The 25,760-nt window shown below is 40.5% G+C and overlaps 1 protein-coding gene across 3 annotated transcripts in view; it reads left to right on the top strand.

The window, feature by feature from the left end:
* The window catches only part of LOC133490696 (ephrin type-A receptor 5), a 125,743-nt gene that overhangs the window by 38,454 nt on the left and 61,529 nt on the right, over positions 1-25,760 (top strand). For 2 of the 3 annotated variants that reach the window (XM_061801082.1, XM_061801084.1), the window contains exon 1: positions 25,354-25,625. In XM_061801082.1, the coding sequence (XP_061657066.1) occupies positions 25,538-25,625 (88 nt within the window). In that variant the 5' untranslated portion in view covers positions 25,354-25,537. Of the gene's footprint in view, positions 1-13,365; positions 13,432-25,353; positions 25,626-25,760 lie in introns of those variants that run through there. The other variant, XM_061801083.1, reaches the window with a different exon arrangement.

Genomic DNA, 25,760 nt, shown 5'->3' with positions numbered 1-25,760 from the left:
CTGTGTTCATCTTTGTGACAGTCTCACTGTGCACTGTGAGATGTACGACCTCTGTGAGCGACAGTGATTGATTTTTCCCACAGCTACACAAGTTTTCACCTGACATGGCCATAATTGTCCAATATAGACCCAACTTTACAGCACACAGAGAACCAGACCACACACATGGAGGCGAGAGGTGTTAGAGCGGTGAGGTGCACATATGGTATTGCCCCATTGAGATGGTTTTGGATGTCAAGGTACGTAGTTATATTACAGGAAAAATACTCATAGTTGCGTAGTGCTACATTTGCTTTTGTGTCATTTGAGATAAAGTACCAGAGGAAGGAGTTAAGAGTTGTAATAGATGTAATAAATGTTCCCATGATATGTTGGAATCAGCTGTCGGTAGTGAGTACTATCAAATCAATGAAATACTGAGCAGTAGCACATATCAGTAAACCTCTCTACCCTTTTTATTTTTATTTATTTTTTTTTTATCAGAGTTGCACTTGATGAAATAAACAGCCAGATGTTTCAGTGAAATTGATAAGACAGTCGAAAAGGCAGTGAGGGTAAACACAGTTTGTAACCTACACTTCTATTCACCTCAGGATCTATTATTCATCGGGCGAGATGATTCTTTCATGAAGCAAGCTAGTTGCACATAATTCATAACGAGGCCTGTGGAAAGTAGGACAGAGTAAGATGCAGGCGGGGTTTGTTGAAGGGGGGCGGGGGGACTGCAGGGGTAGGAAAGATGAGAGGACTGAGGGAGAATGAGGGTGACGAAAAGGAGGGAGAGAGAGAGGGGGTGAGAGAGAGAGAGAGATGATGGAATTACTATTTGAACGAGGGAGCTGATTGTTTACCACAGAGGGGGGGAAAAGATGGGAAATTGGGGAAAATTAGGAGATTAAAAGCAGGAGAAACACAGATTGACAAAAGGGGACGGATAAGCACTGAACGCCCGTCTCGCCAAGGCATCTCTATCAAGCGGTGGGGTGGGGTGGTGGGGGTAGAGTCTGTGCCAACAAGAACTTTCTGAATGGGTATTTTTTACCAAAGTACATTTGTTCGAGCTTAACTCTACCACAAGATGTGGAGACAAATGTTACATCTACACTGCATTTAATCCTCCGGCAATCTTCAACCATAAGCAACGGGGCTGCACCTTGCAATTGTGAAAGCGAATCAACCTCTTTGCACTTAGTTTTGTGTCACATTCTCACAATGCATTTTGTCATGCTGTGCAAGATTCCAACATATCGGCAACCCTCAACAGCAATTTGTTCAAGTGGCAAAGTACAATTAATCGATCCATTACATGCAGTATCATTTCGCGACTGATGCTAGTAGGATCAACGAAAAGGAAAGAAATACAAGAATGATGTGTATGTATCTCTTCAAGTACTTGTCGGCCGGTCACACACCACAGTTGAACCTCAAAGTACTGAACACAATTTTAATTACAGTCGCGTATGAGTGACAGTGGACTTAGAAGAGGGTACTTTGTGGAGGACATTATGCAGTATTTCTGTAGTTTTTCCCTCAAATATTCAGTGCCACAAAGCAATATTTTCACTGAGTGGTAATGGCCAGTTTAGCTCACATCATCACAGAGTGGTTGCAGTTATTCTTTCTCTGGTTCGTGTTTCCACCCAGATGTGTGTAGGCAGGATAATGAGCGCTACAAAAATAGCAAATTGTTGAATATATATACCTTGATCAGGATCTTAATTGTTACATTTATTGTATAAAAGGCTAGTCCTACGCCCATTTGTCGTCACTTGACAAGGTGTGAAGTCACAAGGTCATGGGTGAAAACAACTGCAACCACTATTTTTGGCATTAATTTTCTCCAAGATAACAGTGATAGATCTCTGAAATTGTCTATTCCTACTTGTTGGCATGTGGCTGTTCTTTACAAGAAGAATAAAAAAAAAAAAACTGCAGTGTGTCTTAAAACTGAAATTTAGTTCTGTTAGCGTTAGCTGTAGACATAATGGTGTCTTTCAGAACATTTGACAATAAAAATGCCAAAACAAATAGGCCAAAATATCAAACTGAAACAAGCCTGCTAATTGTAAACAACGCTTCAGAAATGATATTAGATAAAGTACTGTAATTTAGTTATTCATTGTACCATAACAATACATGCTGACTAACCACAACATTGTGACCAGAATCTCTGAGGTCCAATGTAGGATCTGTTTAAAAAAAAAATAATAATAATTTTGATTGACACAATTTACGAATTTGTTGCTATTATTGTTACTATATATTAATATCTGAAAATGCAACATAAATTGGACATTATAAATCGCGTTTAAATATTGTATCCCAGTAAGTGGCAGATTTCTGACACCGCAGTTGGTAACAAGGACCCCTTTTCACCAATCGTGAACTGTGCTCCTTATGCCACTATGCATTAGTTAATCCGACTTTATGGTGTTAAAAGGCTAATTGATCATTAGTAAGACTTGGCAACATTGCCAATACTGCTGGTAACTGTTAAAACAGCACCTGAGACCATACAATGGCTGTTCTTTTAATCAATTTATCAAGCATTTTTCCAATTCCGTCCCAAATTATTATATTTTTTGAGAATCACAGTACTGCAGTGATTAGCGACCCCACACTCTGTTTGAAGTTGTGCGATTTCTCATTTGGATAACAGTTTTGAAAGTCTTGAGTGTCTTAGGGCCCTTGAATGTTAGAAAGAAAAAAAACATACTGACGCAAACTCAACCTCTATAGTAGAGGTGAAATGTCTAAGGGAACATACGTGTTCCATATCGTCCTATCAACACCATCAAATGTCGCCAGTAATCTCATCACTCCCACTTTATGCCTGCAGCTATTAAGTGACGTCTGAAAGGTTGGACTTTTTACTTTCCTCACTATCGTCTTAGTTTCTCTCGCTTTATCTTCTTCCACACTCGCATCCCCTTCCCTCCTGATCCTTGTGCAGAAGTCTGCTGACACCCTGTCAGGGGAATCTTCGTGTCGCATTTTAACGGATGACTAAGGCATCAAAAACCCTTCTTCTGTGGCGACACTCACACATTTGTGTGTGTGTGTGTGGTGTGTGTGTGTGTGTGTGTGTGTGTGTGGTGTGTGTGTGTGTGTGTCTATATAATGTACAGTGAAGAAAATAATTATATGAACACTCTGCTATATTGCAGGTTCTCCCACTTAGAAATCATGAAGGGGTCTGAATTTTTTGTCGTAGGTCCATGTTCACTGTGAGAGAGATTATCAAAAAAGAAAAATCCAGAAACCAGTTTTTTGTTTTTTTTTTAACGATTTGTGTGATACAGCTGCAAATAATTATTTGAACACCTGAGAAAATCAATGTTAATATTTGGTACAGTTGCCTTTGTTTGCAATTACAGAGGTCAAATGTTTCCTGTAGTTGTTCACCAGGTTTGCACACACTGCAGGTGGGATTTCAACCCACTCCTCCACACAGATCTCTAGCTCTGACAAGTTTCTGGGCTGTTGCTGAGAAACACAGAGTTTCAGCTCATTCCAAAGATTTTCCATTGGTTTTAGATCTGGAGACTTGGCAGAACCATGATATGCTTCTTACGGAGCCACTCCTTGGTTTTCCTGGCTGTGTGATTCGGGTCATTGCCATGTTGAAAGACCCAGCCACAACCCATCTTCAATGCTCTGACTGAGGGAAAGAGGTGGTTCCCCAAAATCTTAGAATACATGGCCGCGGTCATTCAATGTTAATACAGTGCAGTCGTCCTGTCCCATGTGAAGAAAAACACCCCCAAAGCATGATCCTACCACCCCCATGCTTCACAGTAGGGATGGTGTTCTTGGGATGGAATTCATCATTCGTCTTCCTCCAAACACGGTTAGTGGAATTATGAACAAAAAGTTCAATTTTGGTCTCATCTGACCACAAAACTTTCTCCCATGACTCCTCTATATCATCCAAATGGTCATTGGCAAACTTAGGACAGGCCTTGACACGTGCTGGTTTAACCAGGGAGGGACACCTTCCATGCCATGCATGATTTCAAACCATGACGTCTTCGTGTATTACCAACAGTCACCTTGAAAATGGCGGTCCCAGCTCTTTTCAGGTCATTGACCAAGTCCTGTTCTGTAGTCCTGAGCTGATTCCTCACCTTTCTAAGGATCATTGAGACCCCACAAGGTGATATCTTGCATGGGGCTCCACTCCAATTGAGATTGACTGTCATGTTTAGCTTCTTAGCAGGGTGTTCAAATATTTATTACTACTTATTAATACTGTATATATGTGTGTGTATAAAATATTACATTTGTGTTAATGTGTTTTAATCAATTGTAGCTGACTATAACATTATGTAGGAGCTTTGTCAACTTGCCTGGGGATTATGGGGTGTGTTATGTGTGTGTGTGTGTGTGTGTGTGGGGGGGGGGGGCTTTGTTTATATTTGGGTCAACTGACATTACAAGTCCTGTGCACCAATAGTTCCCAGTGTGTGCATGCATGTTTGCATTGCTCTCCTATTTTCACAGTGGACAGAAACCCTCTTAAAGCTGTTTATAATACTTTAGTCCATGGTTTTCATCTTCCTCAAAGAGTTCTCTATACAGCATAATGATTTTTATGGTCTGCTTGACTGTCATCATTAGAGTCTAGCTCGTTTCCTCTTCATCCACCTCTCCACCTTTTTTAATCTCTTTAGCCCCCACAGCTATTTTCCCGTGTCCCCATTCCCCTTCAATCATTTCCCCCCAATTATTTCCCTGAATGGGCATTTCCCTTGTCAGTCAAATGTATTTTGTTGAAACCAGCAACATCACCTCATTGGCTTTCTCAGGCACGGGTTTGGCCCAATCGCAAACTGAGACCTCCACCACCTCTGGCTCAGTTCCAACCGTCCATCTTTAAAAAAAAAAAAAAAAAAAACATGCTAATAAAGGTTTGCTGCAAAATCCTCCAATCCAAAATCCTCTGGGGTCAAGATGTGGAAATGGAAAGTTGAAAGGAATTGAAAGTCGACAAATATTATATACACTAAGTACTGAAATAAATTGATACCTCTAAGGCCTGAATACAGTTCGTTCAGGTTGATGGTTGACCTTTTGAGTTTTGTATTTTGAAGAAAAAAAAATATATATATATGATTGGGGCCACCGAGATGGGTCTTGAGAATTTCTTCCTCACTGCTGAGAGGTTTTGGGTTTGAATCTCTGATCGAAGTTTGTAGAGTGAAGAAAATAAGTATTTGAACACCCTGCTATATTGCAACTTCTCCCTCTTAGAAATCATGGAAGGGTCTGAAATTTTCATCATAGGTGTGTGTCCACTGTGACTATTTGAACACCTGTCTATCAGCTAGACTTCTGACCCTCAGAGACCTGTTTGTCCGCCTTTAAAAGTCCACCTCCACTCCTTGTATTATCCTGAATCAGATGCACCTGTGTGAGGTCGTTAACTGTATAAAGACACCTGTCCACCCCAAACAATCAGTAAGACTCAAACTTGTAACATGGCAAAGACCAAAGAACTGTCCAAAGACAGCAGAGACAAAATTGTACAACTGCACACACCTGGAAAGAGCTACGGAGAAATTGCCAAGCAGCTTGGTGGGAAAAAAAGGTCCACTGTTGGAGCAATCATTAGAAAATGGAAGAAGCTAAATATGACGGTCAATCTCAATCGGAGTTGAGCCCCATACAAGATATGACCTCGTGGAGTCTCAATGATCCTGAGAAAGGTGAGGAGTCAGCACAGGACTACACGACAGGACTTGACAATGACCTGAAAAGAGCTGGGACCACTGTTTCCAAGGTGACTGTTGGTAATACACGAAGACATCATGGTTTGAAATCATGCATGGCACAGAAGGTTCTCCTGCTTAAACCAGCACTTGTCAAGGCCCATCTTAAATTTTCCAATGACCATTTGGATGATACAGACGAGTCATGGGAGAAAGGTTTGCAGTCAGATGAGACCAAAATGGAACTTTGTGGTCATAATTCCACTAACGGTGTTTGGAGGAAGACGAATGATGAGTTTTATCCCAAGAACACAATCCCTACTGTGAAGCATGGGGGTGGTAGCATCATGCTTTGGGGGTGTTTTTCTGCACATTGGACAGGACAACTGCACCGTATTAAGAAGAGGATGACCGCGGCCATGTATTGTGAGAGTTTGGGGAACCACCTCTTTCCCTCAGTCAGAGGATTGAAGATGGGTCATGGCTGGGTCTTTCAACATGACAATAACCCGAAGCACACAGCCACGAAAACCAAGGAGTGGCTCTGTAAGAAGCCTATCAAGGTTCTTGCGTGGCCTCGCCAGTCTCCAGACCTAAACCGAATAGAAAATCTTTGGAGGGAGCTGAAACTCCGTGTTCCTCAGTGACAGCCCAGAAACCTGTCTGATCTAGAGAAGATTTGTGTGGAGGAGTGGGCCAAAATCCCTCCTGCAGTGTGTGCAAACCTGGTGAACGACTACAGGAAATGTTTGACTTCTGTAATTGCAAACAAAGGCTACTGTACCAAATATTAACATTGGTTTTCTCAGGTGTTCAAATACTTATTTGCAGCTGTGTCCACAAGTCGTTAAAAAAATCATACAGTGTGATTTCTGGAATTTTCTCTTTACATTATCTCTCTCACAGTGGACATGCACCTACGATGAAAATTTCAGACCCCTCCCTGATTTCTAAGTGGGAGAACTTGCAATAAAGCTGGGTGTTCAAAAACTTATTTTCTTCACCCTATATTCCCCACTGCTTGTCTGCTTTCTCTAGGGAGTCCGGCTTCCTCTCATATTTCCAAAATGTACTAACTCGACAACAAACCCCCAAAAATGTCCATATACAGGTATGAATAGGAATGTGGAATTTTTGTTTGTTTATGCGCCCAGCGATCGACTGGCAAAAGTACCAAAGTATACCCTGGCACTTGACCAAAGTTAACTGGGAGAGGCTCCAGCTCATCTGCGACGCTAATGTGGAGAAGGGGTATAAAAGTGGATTGATGGAAGAAATAATGGTATCAGAAAGTCTTTCACAACGGCAATTGAAATGCCACGTTTATAGTATGTATGACTTTTGAGGCATATTTTTCACAAGACTCAAAAAGACTCCAAATTGACTTCTGGTCTACAAATTACAGGATAGATGTTCCACTGAAGCGCTTGTGTGTTTTAAGTGTTTGTCCAAATATATCTGACTTATCATTTAGAGACAGTCGAGAAACAAAGTCTCAACAGAAGCACATTTTGACTTTTGTTTTTTTTTGACAAGACAGACTGAGGCAGAGTTTGGCCAAAATACCCAAAGGATGAGAGCAATATTATTTCAATTAGTTTGATGACATTGAAGTAAAAGCTGAGCTGTTGCTCATTAAAAAAAAAAAAAAAGTTGGTTTTGTGCTTTTCATATTTGATACCCACTCCAGACTCAACTGTGTATGCAAGCAATATGCTTCGCCATGATGTCTCCATTAATTTAGTTTTCAGTGGTCACGCGCAGGCTCTGTGATCCTCATGTTGTGAGAAACTAGAATGAATTTAAATCTCTTCACCTCCTAATTTCACTCGCACACCTTCTCATCCATCTCATGCTTCCTGTTCCTGTGTACGACACACCTCGGGATTTTCTGTGCCGCTAGTCTTCAACTCTGCGTCCCCCCCAATCCTCTTTGCGTCTCTTTTTGCAACTTCCGTCCTCCTGTCTGACGCACTGTCTCACTCTGCTCTCCTCTCTTTGGGAATGGCAGGATTATGGAGATGAGAGCAGCATTGTTTACGAGACTGAGCATTCCGTGAGCCTTTGGTGACATTTCTCAAAGCACCCGGCGAGAGAGGGTAGCATCGGTGGGATGGAAAGCATGCGGTTGTCAAATTTAACACACACACACCTGAGAATAAGATAGTATAACTATTGATACAGAGATCGAAGCACTGAATTTACAGTATTTAGGCTTTGCTAAATACTGAACTGTAGTACTGTCTTGCTGAAAAATCAGACTGGGTTATCCAAAAATGTTGGAAACGCCATCACTGTATGAATTCAAAGCTGTCATAGGGGTAGAACTAACTTGATCTGGATTCCACGGGGGATCATACTACATGACTGTGTGTGTGTGGGGGGGGGTGGTCTTTTTTTTTTTTTTTTTTAAATTTACCTTTTGAAGTTTTAATTTCCCACTGCTCTTGTTTGCTGGTGTGCTGTATTTGGGGGACAAGCAAAGGGGAGCAGACTTTGGAGGTAATGTGATCCATTTGTTACAGTCGGGCACTGAAATAATTTCATCAAATACAGGTTGTGTCCTGGTATATATTATATCTGCCTGCATTATTAATGGGGTTGTACTGAGCATGAGTTCATTTCCTTTGTAATTAGCCCACGCTGCAGGCAGTGAAATGGGATGCGATTATAGTAATATTATATACAATTGCAATACACAGGATAAATGGCGCTAGAAAGCACATATTAAAAATAAGAAGGAAAAAAAAGAGCATCTGTCACCGTCCAGTCTGGGCTTTTGATTTACTTTGGCTTTTTAATTAATTTTTTAATGCTTCCCTTGGGTTTATGTTTCGGCTCCATCTCCGTTGGCTCATCGTTGGTTTCATCTGTCGTCATTGGCCTGCCTTGCTCATTCTGTACAAATCTATTTATTCCTTTCCTGCCACAGCGTGCTATCCAGCAGACTCTCATCCTTGGAATTTTTTTACTCTGTACTTTTCCCAATTCCGTCGGTGTTCTTCATTTTTCTAAAATATTTAATCTTGTTTACTTTTTTTTTCATCCTATGAAGTCTGTAAATTCACTCTTCTTCCATCCTTCCAGTCATGCACATGATGTGTAGAATCTTCAGTCCAAACTAATCTTTATTCTATCTATGCATAGTCGTGAGTTGATACACCAAATCAATTAGAAACTGTCAAGCAGTGGCCAAGTTCGAGAATTTTTTTTTTTTTTTGATCAATTTGTTTTAAACATGGCCAGACGGGATCAAACCCTGATCCCGCCGAACAAAGTTTCTTAATTCTTAAAAGGACTCCATTGCATTCCTGTCTGTAAACCCAACACCACTATAGCAATCCATCCGATCTTCTACCATCAAAGACGTTACAAAATAAAGATATGACCATAATATTTTGTGACTCAAATTGATCACAATTGGATGTCACATGTCCACCATTTCCGGGAGCACAGTTTTTAAGCAACATGGAAGACTGATTTCTGCATGTTTTTTGTTCCACTGGAAAACAGAAGCTGCTATGCAGTATTTAATCCCCTTTCTTCCCCCCAATGACATTGTGACAAGTTAATACCAAATTATTTTCCACATTGTTTTACAAATAAGGGTTTATAATGGATGCAGAACCGTCTTTGTCATCTGCACAATGTACTGTATGCAGAAATGCACTTCCCAACTACCGTAAAGCAAGATTAAAATAAGCTGGTCCATTTTCTGTTCACATGCACGCGCATGTACAAAATAACAGCAAATATGCAAACATAAATCACCTTGTTAAAGCCCTGCTTGTATCAGTGTGTGCATGTTCATTTTCATTTATTTATAAAGGGAAAGCTCCATGGTAAATTAGAATGTAACCTCTTTTTCACAATAATTATTCAGACACAGCCAACAATTCCCTGCAGAGGCAAGATTTAGGCTAGCTAATTGTATTTTTTGGGAGGGAAAAACTTTAACTAGTCTTTTTGCAACTTGCATATGGTAGATTTTGAGACCAAATGATTTATGGCATGTTTGAGAGATTAAAGTGGATATCATCGACATAAATCAGTCATTTGAGCATGTTGCGGCCACACGCTCTCGCTCCAAATGAGAAACTTCAAGCCATTAACTCTTTTATGTCTCTTTTCATTGCTGTCCTGTATGTCTGAGTGCAAGCTGTTCTTGCAGCACAACTGCAGCGTCACCAGCTGTGCTGCCACCCCCCTCCTGGTAGGTAAATGATATGAACTGATCGGACTGGTCGGGGTTGTATCACGTCACCCTTTTAAGTAAAAAATTGCTCCATCTCAAGTGGCATAATTTAAGATGAAGTATGGTAAAGATAATGTGTATCGGGATATGGAAAAAAAGGAAATGATTACCAAATTGATCTTCAGGCAACCGAGGTTGACAAAACAAAAAAAAATAGTTGTACAGTCAAAATCTGGAAAAATTTGCCATGAGGTGCAGTCAGTCATCCGTGTAGCGTGAGAAGAGGAGCGGGGAGAGGACACAACCTTGGTGTGCCCCGGTGCTGATGGTGAGTGTGGATGAGGTGTTTTTTCCCAGCCTCACCAACTGTGTCCTGCCCATTAGGAAGTTGTAGATGCACTGGCAGGTGGCAGGCGAGATGCTGATTTCGAGAGGAGTTTGGGGATGATGGCGTTGAATGCAGAGCTGAAGTCCACGAACAGGATCCTTGTATAAATTCCTATGCTGTCGCGGTGCTCAAAGATGAAGTGCACACCCATGTTGAGTGTTAGCTCGGTAGGCAAACTGCAGTGGGTGCTGCTGGGGACCTGCGACGCTCTTGATGTGGTCCAGCACGATGCGTTCAAGGGATCTCATGACGAAAGTTGTTAAGGCAACAGGCCAGTAGTCATTTAAGATCCAATGCTGCAGGTTTCTTGGGGACCGGGATGAGGGTAAAGCATTTGAAAAAGGTTGGTACTTAACACAGTTCTAGAGACCTATTAAAGATCTTTGTGAAGACTGGAGCAAGTTGGTCTGTGCAGACTTTGAGGCGAGATTGGGACACAAGGTCTGGGTCCACGGGTTTGTTAATCTTTTGTTGTTTGAAGGTCCGCCTCACTTCCTGTTCATTAATGGTCAACAGAGAAATCTTGGATGTTGAAGTGGTCGATGGTGCAAGTTGGTGGGTGTGTAGCGTGAATGTGTCCTTTTCAAATCGGCAAGTCAGCTAGCCCACAATTGTCGTCTACTGGGGGTATTGTCGCTTGTAGTTAGCGATTGTAATGTGTGACAGACTGATTTGGAGTTGGTGCCAAACTATTTTTCCATCTTTTCTGCATAATCCCTTGTTAGAATGTTAATTTCCTTTAATCAGCTGGTTTTTAGTGCGATTGTACAGGGGCCTTATCCCCGCTACATATGCGACCTCTTTACCCTGGCAGAGTTGCTCGAGACTGGCTGTAAACCACGGCTTATTTTTTTGTGATTCAACTGTGAGCATTGTGTCATTCCATATTGAATGTTATTAGAGATCGTCTGCAGTATCCACCAGCTGTGCCAGCTCTCTCCTGGCAGGCACACTCCAGTCATGAAACCATCTGTGTGCAGGCGAGCAAAAGTGTATATATAAATGTCCTCCTTAGAACTGGAAGCGTACCACTACCTCCTCCACAGCTATGAGCGAATTAAATCTACCACAAATCATTCTTGCGTGCATTTGTGTTTACATTTTCCTATTTTTGCACAAAAAACACATAAAATGGCTTCACACGTCTTCCCCATGTGTTTGATTTCAGCTTATTTTCACTCCATCCAATTTAAGGTGTTCAAATGTGAAATGTTAGGTTAACTGTATTTTACATAAAACAAAGAGAGGATCGCAAATGAAAATGAAGAGGGCTGATGTGCTGAATGTTATATTAAGGCCAATTATTATTATGTTGTTACAGTGGCAGTAATACCTATACAATGGCATGGTGAATTAATTTAGCTAGCTACGGGATAATATGGGTCCCGTGTGGAAAAACGCAGACTTGAGTACAAGACCACAGTAAATCCCCAACTGTGGCAAATTGCAGTGTTTGGGACTTTAGAGGCTCTTGATATAACCTTATCCAGCATGTTTGCCTGTTAAAGATTTTTTTTTTATTTTATTTTTTTTATAATATTATGTGGTTCAGTAAGACTGTACGTGGTATTGCCTATTGCTCTCTTTCCTGTTCAGACGTTTTCCATGCCAAGCAAGTCCAATTTATCCTACCCTATTATCACACCTTCCGTGGTTATGCAGATTGAAAATGCACCACCAGCTCTCTTTGTGTTCCCCTCGTTTGAATTATGCTGAAATCATTATGAAAATTGGCAGTCGTATGGACTCTGCATTAAAAAAAAGAAAAGAAAAATGGAAAAAACAGAAAAGCCAGCAATATGAGGAAATGTAGGCGTGAGGTTCTTCAATGTGGGAACAAACATTTTAGTTCAGACAGACTTAAATTTTAGAGTTAGAACAACTCAGATTTTCTGGAATGAAAATGCCTTGAATGTCACACAAAACTTGAACAAACCATCACCGTGCATGATGAGACATCAGGAAATCTTATGAGACTTCAACTCAGTGAACATCTGAATGTGTACTTTGCACTTCTAATGCGAAGACAAAATGCTCTCAGTGATGATTGGGATGTCTAGTCCTTCTAAAATGAAAAAAGTATTTCGACATACCAAGGAATGTTGTAAGAAGCCTGGCAAATTTGAATAAATAGAAGAATCGCTAAGTACATAAAACCTTTTCCCATCCCACTTTTCCTTTCGGCCTGTCCCGTTACCGGTCACCACAGCGTGTCATCTTTTTCCATCCAAGCCTATCTCGTGCATCTTCCTCACTAACACCCACAGTCTTCATGCCCTCCCTCACCACATCCATTAACCTTTTCTTTGGTCTTCCTCTCGCTCTTTTGCCTGGCAGCTCCATCCTCAGCACCCTTCTACCAAAATACTCACTCTCTCGACTCTGAACATGTCCAAACCATCAAAGTCTGCTCTCTCTAACCTTGTCTCCAAAACATTCAACTTTGGCTGTCCCTCCAATGAGCTCATGACTAATCATATCCAACATGCTCACTCCAAGCAAGAACCTCAACATCTTAATTTCTGCCACCTCCAGTTCTGCTTCCTGTTGTTTCTTCAGGGCCACCGTCTCTAATCCGTACATCATGGCCGGCCTCACCACTGTTATATAAACGTTGCCCTTCATCCTAACGGAGACTGTTCCATCACATAGAGCACCAGACACCTTCCGCCAACTTTTCCACCCCGCTTGGACCCATTTCTAAGTTGCTAAATACATAAAATGAGGCTTCAAAATCATAAAAAAAAATCAAGCCATTCATTCTCAGAGCTCGCAGACCATAGGCGTCTCTCCTGAAAGGGCTGAAACCTAGGGGTGATTTATCGTAAATCTTGCATCCTCCTATACCTATACAGTTCATGCAAATTGTAATGTAAGAAAATCTCACATAAATGGTAGCAACTAAGAATGCAGTATGAAAATGTCCCCTGTTCGCTGGCTAAAAGTAAAATAAAAAAAAAAAAATAATGCAATTGAGTTGCAAAAGCACAATGGTTTTAATGTCAGTGTGACAGCTGTTCATCTGTGTTCAGAAACTCCTCACTAACTTTTTTTTTTTTTTTTTTTTTCAGACATAAAAGCACGTGTACATCTGTGCATGATTGCTTCCCTCGGGTGGTGATTCAAAGGCAAATACGGTATGTGCTGACTCCCTAGGGAACTTCTAATGGTCCTTTTCCTTACACACATAACACCCACTATCCAGTTCTTTACAGACTCTTCTCATCAACAACATTCAAATGACCCGGAGGGGAAGGAAAAACAGCTCATATAGAGATTAAATAAGGGTGCGTTAATGATGTGAGTCCCTATCGGGTTTGAGCTGTTTAAGAAAAAAAAAAATACCATACATTAAGATTAGTTCCGCTTGCATAATCTGCTGAAATGCAATACAAATCTGTCTGCAAAAATAATAATGATAATAATGCCAAATTTTGTTTGGCATTAACTGAATACTGAATATTGAAATTAGTGAAACTGACTGAGATGGGTTGTAAAGAGGATGTTGACGTACATTCCATAATTAAAGTCATCGGTATGGATTATTGACTGGAAAATGTTCAGTGTTTTGTCACATTGGGAAATTGGTGGAGGCATTCTTTTTTTTTTTTTTTTTTTTTTTTTAACTATTGAATTTGAGTAAAATATTTTTTACACATCCTGCTGAGCTCAAGACTGGTATAATGGTGTGTGTGTGTGTGTGTGTGTGTGTGTGTGTGTGTGTGTGTGTGTGTGGAGGGTGGAGGGTGGAGTGCGTTGCACATCACACAACTATAGGTATACACGGAGAGATTAAGGTAAAGCAATTTTGTCGGTAATCAGGAAGTAGCATCTTCAAAATTAGCGGGATTTTTTTTTTTTTTTTCAAACGTAAAAATAAACTGTGACTCTCCAGTTCCAAAACTCAAGTACTAACATCACAATCATTGTTGTCCTCCTAACCACAAAAGCACTGTGGAGTAAATATACCGCATTTTCCGCACTATAAGGCGCACCTTCAATGACTGGCCTATTTCAAAACTTTTTTCATATGTAAGACACATCGAATAGACGCTGTAGTAGAGGCTGGGGTTACGTTATGCAACCATTAGATGGGCTGCACTAAAGGCACAATATTGATATATATATATATATATATATATATATATATATATATATATACGGCACTATATATGCGCACTGTCAGCTTTTGAGAAAATTAAAGGCTCTTAGGTGCACCTTATAGTGCGGAAAATACGGTACTTTAAAATCTCTCCATCCGCTGTATTTCCTATAGCAGCTGTCTTCAGTTGGGGTGGTAGCGGGTGAGTTAGAGGTAGAGAGGCGAGGTAAGCCCTTGACTGGTTGCTAGCCAATCATTAAGAACCCAAGAACCATAGTTATGGATTGTAGAATGAACTTAGATAGGAATGCCAAAGCCCCAGATTCAACCCACCAGGCTCAGAACTGAAAGGGAGATCTCCCATTAAAAATCTTTTGATGAAGTTGACATCCAGCTAGCTGCAGCTGGTAAGCAAACAGTCAACACCATGTATTTATATAACAAGTTTAATTTGTGCAGACTTTTTCTAAACTAAAAACAAATCAAATGGGTAACTGTTTATGATGGGATGCCAGCTTTTCATTAATGCCGCTAAGCTGGACAAACAATCGATTGTATTGTTCTGGATAGATACCCTGTGTGTGTGTGTGTGTGGTGTGTGTGTGTGTGTGTGTTGTGTGTGTGTGTGTGTGTGTGTGTGTGTGTGTGTGCGTGTATATGATGAGACCAATGTGGGCATTGTAGGTTAATGGCAGGAGAAAATCTATGGTTGTACAGTTTGTTAGATGCTTTGTTTTCTTGTTCTTGCATATATTGTGATAAACTGGTAAACACACTTTTCTAAACTATTTGTCTGCACGCTCAAGATCGGTAGTGCTGCAATTAGCTTGAGATGTTCTTGTTTTCATGCTGAGTGATATCATGATTTAAAAGCTCATTGATTGTCCCAAATTCATCCAAACCTTTTCCGTTCGGAATGCATTGAAAATATTGATATGAAATTCGCGTCACTCATAGTACTTATTTTACATTGGAAAAAAAATGGGAAAAAAATGGCTCTGCGCCTCTATCCAACTCCACTACACAAAAATGTGATTGGTCCTTCCTTGGTCCATGCCCAACTCCATGATTTGATGAAAATTGAGCTGCTAGATTTTATGCATTCCTGCTGACAACCAAACTTCAATACAAGATTAGACCACAGTTAATTAATAATATTCACATCATAATCGTGCACTTATGATAAAATAATGCATGGCAATGAAGGAAATAAAAGATTGTTGATCGCACACCACTCCCATTATGTCGTGTGATTTGGTATAAATGTCTTTAGGAAATGGATGTGCTTAAAAATTTTTTTTTTTTTGTTAAGTCCAGCTGGTAGAGGAAGACGTGATTGCGGGTTATGTAAGTGCAACATGGCTGCCATGACATTTAGGCTCGTCAAAAATGTGTCACTGTCCTCTGCTGACTTTCTAATCACACCTCAAACTCTGCGTTCCACAAATAGCAGTCGCATGAAACCGAGGCGGCCTGCCAGCTTTGGCATCCCATAATGGTCCAAGAGCATAAGTCACCATTTTGACTGCATTGTAAATATCAGGCAGCGATTGGGTCAGAAGCATCTCTCATGGGATCAACTTGAGCCCACTTGACCGTTGGCTATGTGGCTGAATTAATTTATGATTATGTTCTTTGGCTGTTTTTTCACTTGAAGTTTAGCTCACGAGAACCTTGTTAGCTTTGTAAATTTTTATTCAACAAACCATAATCTGGCAAATAATTATGTAATAAAATCTGTTATATTTTTCCACAAATTGGTCTGTCTATTCCCCTCATCGTCTGCAAATTAATTTACAAATGATTACAATTATGACTTCAAATGAATTAAAATGATTTACAATCAAAATCAAAGCTAAAGTGGTAAAAATAGAAGAAATGTAAGTATTTTGGACACTTGAAATGTTGGACAAATCATGTACTGCAATGCGACTTCTTATTTACTCCACGAGGGCGTAGCGGCAATCTACCCCCTCAAGATTTAAAGACTCAATTGTTTTAAAACAAATTAAAGAAAATACTTGTTGGATATATTTCAGTACTACAGTTTTGTTAAGTGCCTTTTTTGAAAATTTTATTTAAATTCATTACTAAACATGATTATGGGGAGGGGGTGCCCAACAGTATACCATAGCCAGCATTAAAAATGTTACACATATAACTCAAGCAAAGCAAATTTATTTGTATAGCGCATTTCATACATGAGGTAACTCAATGTGCTTCACATGATTAAAGGCTTTTGAAAAGAGAGATAAAAGATTTAAAACGGAAATAAAAACAATGAAAATGACAAACAAAATATTAAAAAAAAGACAATTGAAACCGCATACAGTGCAGTAATTTGATCAAAAAGTGGGTATATTCTAAAAAGCATGATAGAGTTTTCAACCTGGATTTAAAAACATTTCCACTTGGGGCTGACCTCACCTCTGGTGGCAACTTATTCCATTTCTGTGCCGCATAATAGCTAAATGCTGCTTCACCATGTTTGCTTTGGACTCTGCGCTCCATTGTTTGACCTGAGTCGGTCGATCTCAGAGCTCTACTGGGTTTGTATTCTGTAAGAATTTATTTCATGTATTCAGGACCTAAATCATTTAGTGATTTATAGACCATTAGCAGAACTTTAAAATCTCTTCTCAAGCTGACTGGAAGACAGTGCAAGGACTTTGGGATTTGAGTTAGTTAAAGATGCTAGTTAATTCTTTTAAAGTAAATTTTGGATATGCAAGGAATCTGCCTGACAAAAATAATGTACATAGAGTCCTGCCCAACAATACAAAGAAAAAAAATTACTTTAGCTATGAATAACCTTTGTATAAATTGTGAATATATGATCACTGCTTTGTGATGGGGAAATTGGATTGAAAAAAAGATTACGGAAGTCATACGGAATGCTGTTTGACTACATTTCAACTAGAATACTTTATTTCACTTACTGTAATAAAATCATCATAAGCTGCACTTAGTCAAAATGAGAACACTTTGTCTCTGAGGGTTTATGCAGTGGCTTGTCGTGCATTCCCAGCCCCCCCCCCCCCCTTATTTCTGAGGATTGGACTTAGAATAAGTTATCCCTGTGGCCCTCTACACAACCCTTCTCGCATGAAGTATATGTACTGTAAGTCCTGAGTTGGGAGATAAAATGTGTGAAAGGAGAGCAGCAGGATTTGGAGCAGCATGCAGGAGGGGAGCAGCCAAAATAGAGCGAGAATATCAGCAGAGCTGCCTGCCAGACTCACTGAGCTGCTAAGCAGGGCTTAACGATACCCAAGGGTGTGTGTGCGTGTGTGTGCGTGTGTGTGTGCGTGTGTGTGTGTGTGTGTGTGTGTGTGTGTGTGTGCGTGTATTTTTGGGAGCTTTCCTTCTTTATAAGCCCAAAACATGAGTTCCATGGTATGGGTTCAACTAGAGGCCAGGGAGTCTGAATAGCAGAACTTTGTTTGACAGCTGATAGCTTGCCAATTAGTTAGTCAAGTATGACTCGATTTTGCTCTAATAGCACGGATGCAGGACAATGTTTTGGTGAGTCAGCGTCATTTCACACGGGCTCTAACTTAAAATATGGTAATTCCGTAGTCGTGGTGGTGTAATGCAAAGGAGCACGTTTTTGCTGTTCACCATAGGTCACTTGCCGCTACACCTGACCAGAGCACCTAATGAGGTCGACACCAGTCAAGTCGACCAAACAGTCCGAGCTGCTTGTTCGTCTCACACTGTGCGACCTTTATGGCCGTACGTATTTAAACTTGTCAGAGAGAGTCATTAGAAATCAGTGTTTGCAGTCGGTGGGGAACCAGCATGAACAATATATTAAAGGAAGTGCCCGGCGAGCTCAGTCGATAGATAATGAGACTCTTAATCCCAGAGTTGTTGTGGGTTTGATTCCCAGGTTGGGGCAACGTGTTGTGCAACGAACAATCAAGCTGCTGGGGGAATGGGGGAGTGCCATTCAGAATCCTAACCCTCCACATCCTGGTCACCACCTATTCCAGGTCCTTCTCAGGCAGGCACTATCCAACAGTGCAAATTAAAGTTCTGAGGTCCCGGGTTCAATCCCGGACCCGCCTGTGTATAGTTTGCATCTTCTCTCCATGCCTGCGTGGGTTTTCTCCAGGCACTCCGGTTTCTTCTCACCTCCCAAAAACATGCAACGTTAATTGGACACTCTAAATTGCCCCTAGGTATGATTGTGAGTGCGGCTGTTGGTTTCTATGTGCCCTGCGATTGGCTGGCAACAAGTTTAGGGTGTACTCCGCCTCCTGTGCATTGACTGCTGGGATAGGCTCCAGCACTCCCGGGACACTCATGAGGATAAGCAGCTAAGCGAGTGGATGGATGGATACTTAGTTTATGCACCATTTTCACAATGGTCCCTGCCGGAGACTATTGACCACTCATCCTCACAAGGAATACGGGAGTACATGATTTATATTCGACTAATGATTAACGTTGGGGATTCTCTGAAGTTTTTAAAGCTGATTCTGTAGCCCGTACGTGAAAGAACATCCTGTGATTACTGCAAGTTTGACTGCAGCTCTAAGGGAAATGTTATCAGCATTTTTCTGCACTAGAGACCAGGTGGTCAAGCTCTGAAATCTGATTATAACGTATCATTTGTTAGCATGTACTTCTTAGTTTTAAAGAACATGTGCAAAGTTTTGTCGGAGGTATGCATTTTCTCGATCCAACCAAGATCATAAATGACCAACAATAGTTTAGGGAACCTAAAATGCAGCAGAACATTTACAGGTGACCTTAATTTGACCTTCTCTAAACTTTTGAATGCTTTCAGTACCTATAGCAAGCAGGTGAATGGCAAAGTTCATGTTTGATCCATGCATCGACCATTACATATCCTAGTTCGATAAGATTTTTTGTTTACTCATTCCTCTTCATTATGCTGTTATTTTGACTTTATGAGACCAAGATGACCGCTAACGAGCCATCGACAGTACATCGTCATTTCAAAGCTTCAAACAGAATGTCCTCAGACGGAAGCGCTCACTGATCTTCGTATTATCAGCTGGTTGCTGTTCAGAAATGTTGAGGGACTGGAAGATTCACAGAGGTTTGCAATTAATTTTACCATTCAGCTCCTTGTTAGAGACCAGTAAAGTGATACATATGTATTATTGTGACAAACAATGATAGGTATTAAGACAGTATGAATTCATTTTCCCAATGCACATATTCTCTAACTATATAAAGAAAGACCTCATTGTCCTTGGTGCTGATTGTCAGGAAGATTTGTTCAAAACACACAAAAAAATACTGTTGTATTTCATCTTCATTCCAATATGGAAAGATGATGTAGAACTGGGCTTTTGACTCGTGTAGCTAAACGAACACGAAACCTAATAGCTCTAATTAGCATCCAGTGCTGTTTTACTCTACTGCCAGCTACACAGTAAGAAACAAAATTGTATTTTTAAATTAGATTTCTGACAGTCTTTATCAAAATTATAACTTATTTTCTTTGTAAAGGCAGACTGATTTATTCACCTCTTGTATTGCCTTTCATTACATTTTGCAAGTGGCAGTGATGTTGTGGCCACTTGTCTGTTTATATTGTGTCCCAATTGACCTTCTTTACTCATCCCACCCCCCCCACCACCCCCACTGTCCCACATGAGTAGGCTGGCACGAAACAACCGTTGAGCCCACAAGGTACCGTCACCTCTCATTGCATCCAATCGCTACATTGGAAGTAAAACACTGCTGCAACCTGGAGTCAAGCCAGTTGATGAACACCTCCCAGAAAACTGTGAAAAATGGTTCATGTTGAAGGGCATGGCCTACTTTGACGTCACGCTGTGGTTTTTACACTAAATAAAGGCTTTAAAAAAAAAAAAAACGGCGTTGTAACTCGGCGAGGATTTTTATTTTAATCATCAACAAAAACATAGACCAACATCTTGCATTTGCACTTGCTTATCAGTTGTTTTCCTTTGAGCATGTTCTCATGAGAATTCACTAAGATTTTGTACAATGAATGTGCTTTAATCAGTAGCGCACAAGCATATTTTGGGTTGCTTTAAAATGCTTTATTTGCTACAGTGATCCCCAAACCTAATACTTTCCCCCTGATTCTTCTGGGGTTCTTGTATGTTTTTTTTTTTTTTTTTTTTTTTTTTACATAGTTGAGATACCTGTATGTGTTGACCACCATGGTGACCATACATCTGGAAATTGATGTTAACATTTAGTACAACAAGGCTAAAGTGACCATATGTTAATCTACATCAATAATGATGACATAATACATTCAGTCTATTTTAAGAAAACCCCATTATAAAAAATAAAATTAAAATACATGGCAAAAAAATTCAAAGACAAACTCAGCAAAGAATGAAATTCTTCAGCTCATTCTTTTAGAATTCACTGCATAAAAGCTTACAAAAGTATTAAAGTTCTGTGCAGTTTTGTGGAAGCGAAATTCCAGTATGGAGCTTAGCTTGACAGTAAACTTATAAGATTTAAGACCTTAAATGTATTTATCTTCCTTCTTTTATTCGGCACCATCAAAGAAAATATAGTGACATTGTGTAAACATTCATAATCCAAAGCATAGCACCTCAACATGGAAAACAATGTTCATGTAAATCACAAAATAGACACAAAAATGGATTTGCTACAATAGTACTGTATGAAATCCTTCATTGTGGATTATGTCTATTTTTTTGGGGGGGGGGCGGGCAGCTTTCAAAGTCCTCCACTCTGGTTCCTGTCCAGACAGACATTTCTGTTGCACAGGTCAGCTCAGGTAATAGTTTTCACAGAGTGTACATGATCCTTTTTTCCACACTTTGTACTGCTAATGTCTGATTGTTCTTGGGGGGACAAAGATCTCTCGAATAAGACTTCAGGTAGAGATCACAGAACCTTTGGGGTTGGGTTGAGCCTCTCTGCTGGAGGATGTTCATCTCTGCTGTAGGCAATTTCCTGATCCAGAGTTCTCGACTCATCTCAACCAGCCCACCAGAGAGCCCACCTCCAGGGCATCAGATAGCACCAGCCCTGCTGCATCCACTAGTGTTTTTAAAAGGTGAGTTTTTGAGCTACACAGCGCCCCCATTTGTCCTGGTATGGAGTTGCTGCTCACATAGCCTTATGAACTAAGGCTCCTATTTGCAACCAGTAAAGTGTTGTCTGTCATGTGCCATTCAGACAGCGCATAGGATTTAAAAACACCAAAAACAAGATAACCCAATCTTTACAAACAACAGCATCCAGCCCTAGGTTGTTGTGGAAATGAAGCAGGCCATTTACTGTATGGCAAACTAAGCCTAGTGAGGTACCTCACGAGAAACTGAAGGTGATCTGCCAGCCAAGTGGACAAAAGCCTCACTAGTTTAAATTGTTTGATTCATTAGATCACAAATGCTATTGTGATACACAGTGAAAGCGGGTAGCAGGCGAAGGAACAATTATAAAGATGGAGGCATGCACTAGGAAGGAGAGGAATGAAGATTAGCCGAAGTAAGACAGAATATATGTCCATGAATGAGAGCGGTGGAGGGGGAAGAGTGAGGCTACAGGGAGAAGAGATGGCGAGGGTGGACGACTTCAAATACTTGGGGTCAACAATACAAAGCGATGGTGAGTCTGGTAAGGAAGTGATGAAATGGGTCCAAGCAGGTTGGAATAGCTGGTGGAAGGTGTCTGTTCTATGTGACAGAAGAGTCTCTGCTTGGATGAAGGGAAAAGCTTATAAGACAGTGGTGAGGCCGGCCATGATGTATGGATTAGAGACGGCGGCACTGAAGAAGCAGGAAGCAGAACTGGAGGTAGCAGAAATGAAGATGTTGAGGTTCTCTCTTGGAGTGAGCACGTTGGAGAGGATTATAAATGAGCTCATTAGAGGAACAGCCAAAGTTGGATGTTTGGAGACAAGGTTAGAGAGAGCAGACTTCGATGGTTTGGACATGTCCAGAGGCGAGAGAGTGAGTATATTGGTAGAAGGGTGCTGAGGATGGAGCTGCCAGGCAAAAGAGCGAGAGGAAGACCAAAGAAAAGGTTGATGGATGTTGTGAGGGAAGACATGAGGACAGTGGGTGTTAGTGAGGAAGATGCACAAGATAGGCTTAGATGGAAAAAGATGACACGTTGTGGCGACCCCTAACGGGACAAGCAAAAAGGAAAAGAAGTGCCCTTCAGCAAATCTGTTCCCATGTGTTCTCTCAATTATTGACTTCTTTTAAATGTCATTTTGCCAAAGTGAGAAATTACTGCAGCAGAATAGGTCTCTTTAGCTACGGAGGTTGCGGTAATAAAATGAATAATTAAAATAACTTCTTCCCCTTCTATCATTATATTGACACACCATGCACAAAATGCTAAAAACTGTTTTGTTTTTTTTTTTTCCTGCAAGAATTGAAGTTTTTTTCTGGCATTCTTCTCCACAAACATGGAGAACTAAGCAGCAACACCTCCAGATAACCACACTTTTGGCATCCTACAACCTCCTCCTCACCCGCTGTCACATGCGTGCGTGCGCACATACACGTGCAAACGTCGTCAACACCCTGGTGAGGCACCTACGATGCTCATCTTTTGCTGTGAGATGTAAGATAACTTTAGGATTTTGTGTCTTAGAAATGTGAGAATGTTCAGGATGCACAAGGAAGATCATGCCAGGTGGAATGTAGCAGTTCCCATAATTTTGCAGTTGATGTACACACTTGTGCTATTTATTTGTAACAGGAATAAAGTCTGAAAATAACCATAGTGACTGATGGAAACTTGCATTGTGAAAAATGAGGGTTTACAAAATATATTTATCTTATGAACAGGGATCTTAGTTGTGTTCCACAAGTGAGGCGGTCTCAACAGAGTATTTATTTTCATATCTTTGTAGCTTTTTTAAAAAATTTGAGACAGAATGAAAGCTACAGTGTGAAAATGAGATAGAAGCCAGTGTAAGAATATTCTTTGGCGTAAGTGTAAAGAGAAGATAAATTTTGGCATGCAAAAGATGCTCAGAAGCTGAAACCATTGAAACTGGTAGAAAATAAAGTATTAGGACTATAATATGGAATTTACAACATGTGTAACAGCAAATCAATAAATTCTATAACAGACTTGTAGAGAGGATTCTTGGCAAAATAGTGTATATGCATATGTGACTAAATCTATACTGTATACATTGGTTTGACACTGAGTACCATAAAAAATGAAAGCAAAAATGAAGTATTGTCCACTGGGGTAGACTAAAAGACAATAGAAAATAGTTTAATTCACAAAGAATTAAACATGCATTAGTGGCACAATATTGAGGACGTTTTTTTTTTTTTTTTATTTTGAGCCAGCTGCTACGATGTTTAATCGCCCATATGTACTCTCTGTCACACGATTGAAGGCCATAAAAGATTTTTAAAGAACGACTTCTGTGTCGTTAACCACAGACATCAGAGTAGGAGTGCAGTAACGCTTGTCAGTAAGTCACGATTCTTGAAGTTTACACCGCAGATTCGCACCTCAATTAGCTGTCGCCTGAGGGCGTGTGGAAGAAAAACAGCAACAATGACAACATGGAAAACACAACAAAATGCAGTAAAAGTTCTAAAATAAAGTGGGCAAAAGAGAAAGTGGTGTGTTTCTTAACATTTTCTCATATCACTATAGCTAATATCGGTCTAGCTATGGAGCCATTGAGGCACTGAGATTAATTTGACACCATTCCTTACATCCTCATTTTAAGGTAAGAGTGAAAATATTTAGTGTTTAACTGGGAATGTATTAATACCAGTTCAACCCAAATGTCAAAATGTTTCTTAAAACATCACTCATCCTTCTTCATTGTTGGCAGCATAGCAACTCCACAGATCTCTTGACGAACATTCACGTGATATGGTGATCATTCACGAATAAATTCCATGACACACTCAAGTTTTTAATTGCTTGTGCCGGGATGACTAATAATGGCAGATGCTATAATGTGATATTGACTCACGGGTTCTTACAGGCGTTTAAACACCACTGTACCACTCATCAGTTTCACTGACTTGCTAATTTCCCACATCTTGTTCTGTTATGCTGAATGTGACGGGTTAAGAAGAAGAAAAAGTTTATCTATTCAAAAACTGGAGAGGTGCATGATGTCAAAACAATCTATACAGGCAATATAGATTTGTTTCCTCTCGCTCCATCTGTTATCCGTGCTAAAAAAATTCTAAAGAACTATAGAACTTTAGGACCCAAGTCTTATAGAATTTCTATAGAAATGTTGTTCTGTAGAAATTCTATAGAAAATCACAGCAAAAGTTCTACAGAACAAGTTGTTCTGTACAAATTCTATAGAATTCCATAGATTTCTATAGAATTTCTATATATCTTTTTTTTTTTTTTTTTTTTTTAGCAGGGATACTGTTTTAACATTATTACAGTGGTTGTGTGTCTACTGTATCTCTCTAGTCCATCTCTTTTCTCATCAAATGTACCACAACAGTCTAGTCTGGAACAATTGCATTCATTTTTTTTATTTAGCTTAATTAGTGCACACAGCTCATCATGATGTGCAGTTCTACAATCAATAAATATTTTGTTGAATAAATGATTCTGTCTTAGTCAAGCAAAACTGACATATCCATACATTTTAGTACAATATGTCAAACAGTACTGCACGAAGATAGCTGGTTGAGGCTCTAGCACTCCCGCGACCCTTGTGAGGATAAGTAGCTCAGAAAAATGGATGGCTGCGTAATAGTATCAGTATCCAAATTAGTACTTAGAATGATCCGAAACTGCACAACAAGCCTATTTGTAAGCGTCACGTCCATTTCCATGTCTTCGCACGTGTACGTCATGTCATTATGGGGGGAGAATTTGGTTCCATTTGCACAAATGAGGGTCCCGCAGTGGGGTTTACCTGCGGACGCTCCGCCATTGGAGCGCTCCGGATCTTAACCCCGCCCCCCACCGGCGGGCCGCCAGTCTCTCCGGCTGGTGTGCGTGGAGCGCGCATTCGCTTTCAGCTCCCCTCCTCAGAACAGGAGCTCTCGCCCCTATGAGCGGACACTCCACGCCACGCATGCTTTCCCCACGCCAATGCTAAGAGAACCTGCCGCTCTTTAGTCGCCGACTCACCCTCGAATCCGCGGTTCAGTTTTCTTTGCTTTTTTTTTTTTTTTTGATGCGCCATGAGAGCGCGTTGGAGGAGTTGTGGCGCGAGGCTGGTGGCGTGGACGTGGGTTTGGAGCGTGGCGTGGTGCATCCCCGCAAATGAAGGTAAGCAGACTCTTGGCTCATGTTCACTGTGGTGTGCCTCAGCATCACCTACTGGACTTGACTTAGACTGATAAGTAGTTAGTGTACCACCGCGTACGGCTCTCCGGCTCCGTGTTGTCGAATGTACGATTTAAA

Source organism: Syngnathoides biaculeatus, chromosome 17, assembly GCF_019802595.1.
Source record: "Syngnathoides biaculeatus isolate LvHL_M chromosome 17, ASM1980259v1, whole genome shotgun sequence".
In the NCBI taxonomy this organism is placed as follows: Eukaryota; Metazoa; Chordata; class Actinopteri; order Syngnathiformes; family Syngnathidae; genus Syngnathoides; species Syngnathoides biaculeatus.
This window is presented reverse-complemented; position numbering and strand designations above follow the sequence as displayed.